The 2,678-nt window shown below is 37.1% G+C and overlaps 1 protein-coding gene across 1 annotated transcript in view; it reads right to left on the bottom strand.

Moving 5' to 3' along the window:
- gart (phosphoribosylglycinamide formyltransferase) overlaps window positions 1-1,962 on the bottom strand; it is a gene marked incomplete in the record, with an annotated part of 30,378 nt that extends 28,416 nt beyond the window's left edge. The window contains 2 exon segments of the mRNA XM_014017498.1: window positions 1,589-1,738; window positions 1,853-1,962. Coding sequence (XP_013872952.1) covers window positions 1,589-1,733 — 145 coding nt within the window.
- Between the last annotated feature and the right edge of the window lie 716 nt (window positions 1,963-2,678).

Genomic DNA, 2,678 nt, shown 5'->3' with positions numbered 1-2,678 from the left:
ACCCTGAGTTTTACAAAAAAAATCTAATTTTTTTTAAAAATCAATGACATTGCTCTATACTTGCAAAATGCTGGAAAATCTGTGTAAATTACAGACAGTCCTTACAACCTGACATGTACGACACTAAAAACAGCAGTTTTAAGTTTTGTCCTGAGCAAAGGATTACTCGTGATATATTTTTTTAAATATCACCCTTTTGAATTTACCAACACAATGACAAAAATCAACCTTATAGTGTCTACCTGTATCGAGCATCAACATGCACAGTATGAAGGCTGTGTTTTAAAATGACACTTTGTGAACTTTTTTATATTTAAAAATACTTAAATTCTTCTTGAAGTCTTGTTATAAATATAAACAAATGAGCTCATTAAAATCATCAATGGCCTTTTTGTAATGCTATAATATGGTGTAGGATTCAAATTTGTTTATTTATTATGAACTAAAACTGACTCATTCAGAGACCACTGTAAGGGTTTTGGAGAAAGACATTTTTTTGTTCAAATATAACTCTTTTAGTATATATAAAAATGATCTATAATGAGTATTATATATAATTCCAAGAACTAAAGCAACATAAACAGCCAAACTATACAAAGACAGGCTGCACGCTGAACCTCTCTGCTCCTCTCTTCTCCTTTTCAGCCAAATTTAGTTAACGTTAGCATTCACCTGCATGACTGTGCCTCGTCTCCGTCTCTCTCAGGTGGAGGAATCAGAAAACATCCTTCTGCAGGTTTATCTTCCCTGACAGCTGTATTTTTTTCATTTCCCAGATTCAATGCTGTCTCTAGTTCTTTTTCAAACTTTCAAATATATTCTTTTGTTCTGAGCATTGCTCCTAATTACGGGTCACAAACTGAAAGTGAAACTTAAACTGTCTGCTGCTCTTTAACATTACTTCTCACTCAGGGAAGCTCTTTTCAGATTCAAAATACCTTTGAGGAAATGTATTTTCAGATGCCAAGTAAACTACATCGTAGCAAGCGCGCACCCCCCTCCACTCCCCGGCACTTAACGGGACGGGACAGAAGGAGAAGGTGGTTCTTAAAGAGACAGAGGCCAATTTCAAGGTGTTTAGAAGAGGAAGTGATGAAAAGATAAGTTTATTTTCTATTTAAACATAAAAACAGGATTTTAATAACAGCTAAAGGTGACATAGATACTTTATTATGGTATAGTATTTAAATATATGCCTGAGAAACACATTATATTGGCCGTTTAAAGTGGCAGCGGCACCTCTGTTAGGATCCAGAGAAATGGTTGTTAAATCRAATTTGATTATTTTATTTTAGCTGCAGCTACGCTGGAGATCCTGCACAGCACTGGAGTGCAATAAGTCCTACTCTTTATTACAAAACTGTGCGGTTAGAATATCAAGCATGTTTAAGGACTTTATACAGACATCAGGCGGTTTCCAAACATTGAAAACGCTGTGAAAATTCAWGCATTTTCAAGGATTTCAAGCACCCGCACGAACCCTGCAGCTTTTACAAGAAAAAAACTTCAGTTTAACTCAAGCTGTAATGCATTTCATTGTGTTTGTTTTTATCGTGACAAAGAGTCCTGTGAAAAGTTGAAAATTTACCAGAGTTTCTGATCTTGCCGCAGTCGGCCGTGCCAGCGTTACCCGGAGCCACCAGGACTTGTTGGACCTGTGGCGACTGAGCCAACTTCCAGGCCAACGTGTGCTCCCGTCCACCACTGCCCACCACCAGAACCCGCTCTGCCATGATACCTGGGTTTAAACAACAAACAAAAGAAGTCCCACTATCAGCATGCAGAAGATCTTTGTGTCTCTTCACCTTTTATTGCCTCTGAAGGCTCAGTTTAATTATATGCCAACACTGACCTATAGCTAAAGCRGTTTACTGAGCCGTAAAGGAGTGATGACCTTTTCTCAGGATGGGGGTCTTATATTATATCTTGTAAAACCATTCGAAAAGTGATCCATCTAATCAGCTGGAACAAAACAAGTCAACCATTAGAYATTGCAGTCGTCAGGCATTGCTCAATCAACAAACAGCTGCAGATAAAAGCTCTTTTCACTAAAAAATAAAATAAAATAAAATACAAACCGATCTGTTATCAGGTTAATTTACAGCAAYTGTCACCATCATGAATGTTTTAGTAGTTTCTCAGTTCTTCAATAGACCTTAAAGTTCTACAGAAGCCTGTTAGTCACTCTTTCATTCAAAGTGTGTGTGTGCTAAAGCAGAGAGGCGTTTCAAATGTACAGGAGGACTGTGACCCGCCAGGACCAGGACTGAGGACATATAATTAAACACTCAAAATTAGAAATAATTTATTACCTGCTGTCTTCCAGGACCAAGTCGTAGCCATTTTGTTCAAACTTTAAAAAGACCATCTTGTTTAAACTCTTGCAAGAAGTCACGCTCAGAGTATTGTGAATAACTCTCAGCTACTACCACATCACATTTTGAGTTCTTTAAGAGAGACAGTTATAACAGTTTTATGCATTTGTTAATGGAGCTTCAGTAACCAGCTTGACATAGATCAACTCCAGAGGTTTATCACCTGTAGACTTATATCCAACCATTACTGAAAGTTTAGTTAAAATCCATTCAATTGATCAACACATACACTCCTGATCAAAATCTTAAGACCAGTCAAAAAAAGTGCAAGAATTTGCATTTTGCACTATTGGATCTTAAGAA

Source organism: Austrofundulus limnaeus, unplaced genomic scaffold (assembly GCF_001266775.1).
Source record: "Austrofundulus limnaeus strain Quisiro unplaced genomic scaffold, Austrofundulus_limnaeus-1.0 Scaffold170, whole genome shotgun sequence".
NCBI classification, from domain to species: Eukaryota; Metazoa; Chordata; class Actinopteri; order Cyprinodontiformes; family Rivulidae; genus Austrofundulus; species Austrofundulus limnaeus.
Note: the sequence above shows the minus strand (reverse complement) of the source record. Positions and strands in the feature narration are given on the sequence as shown.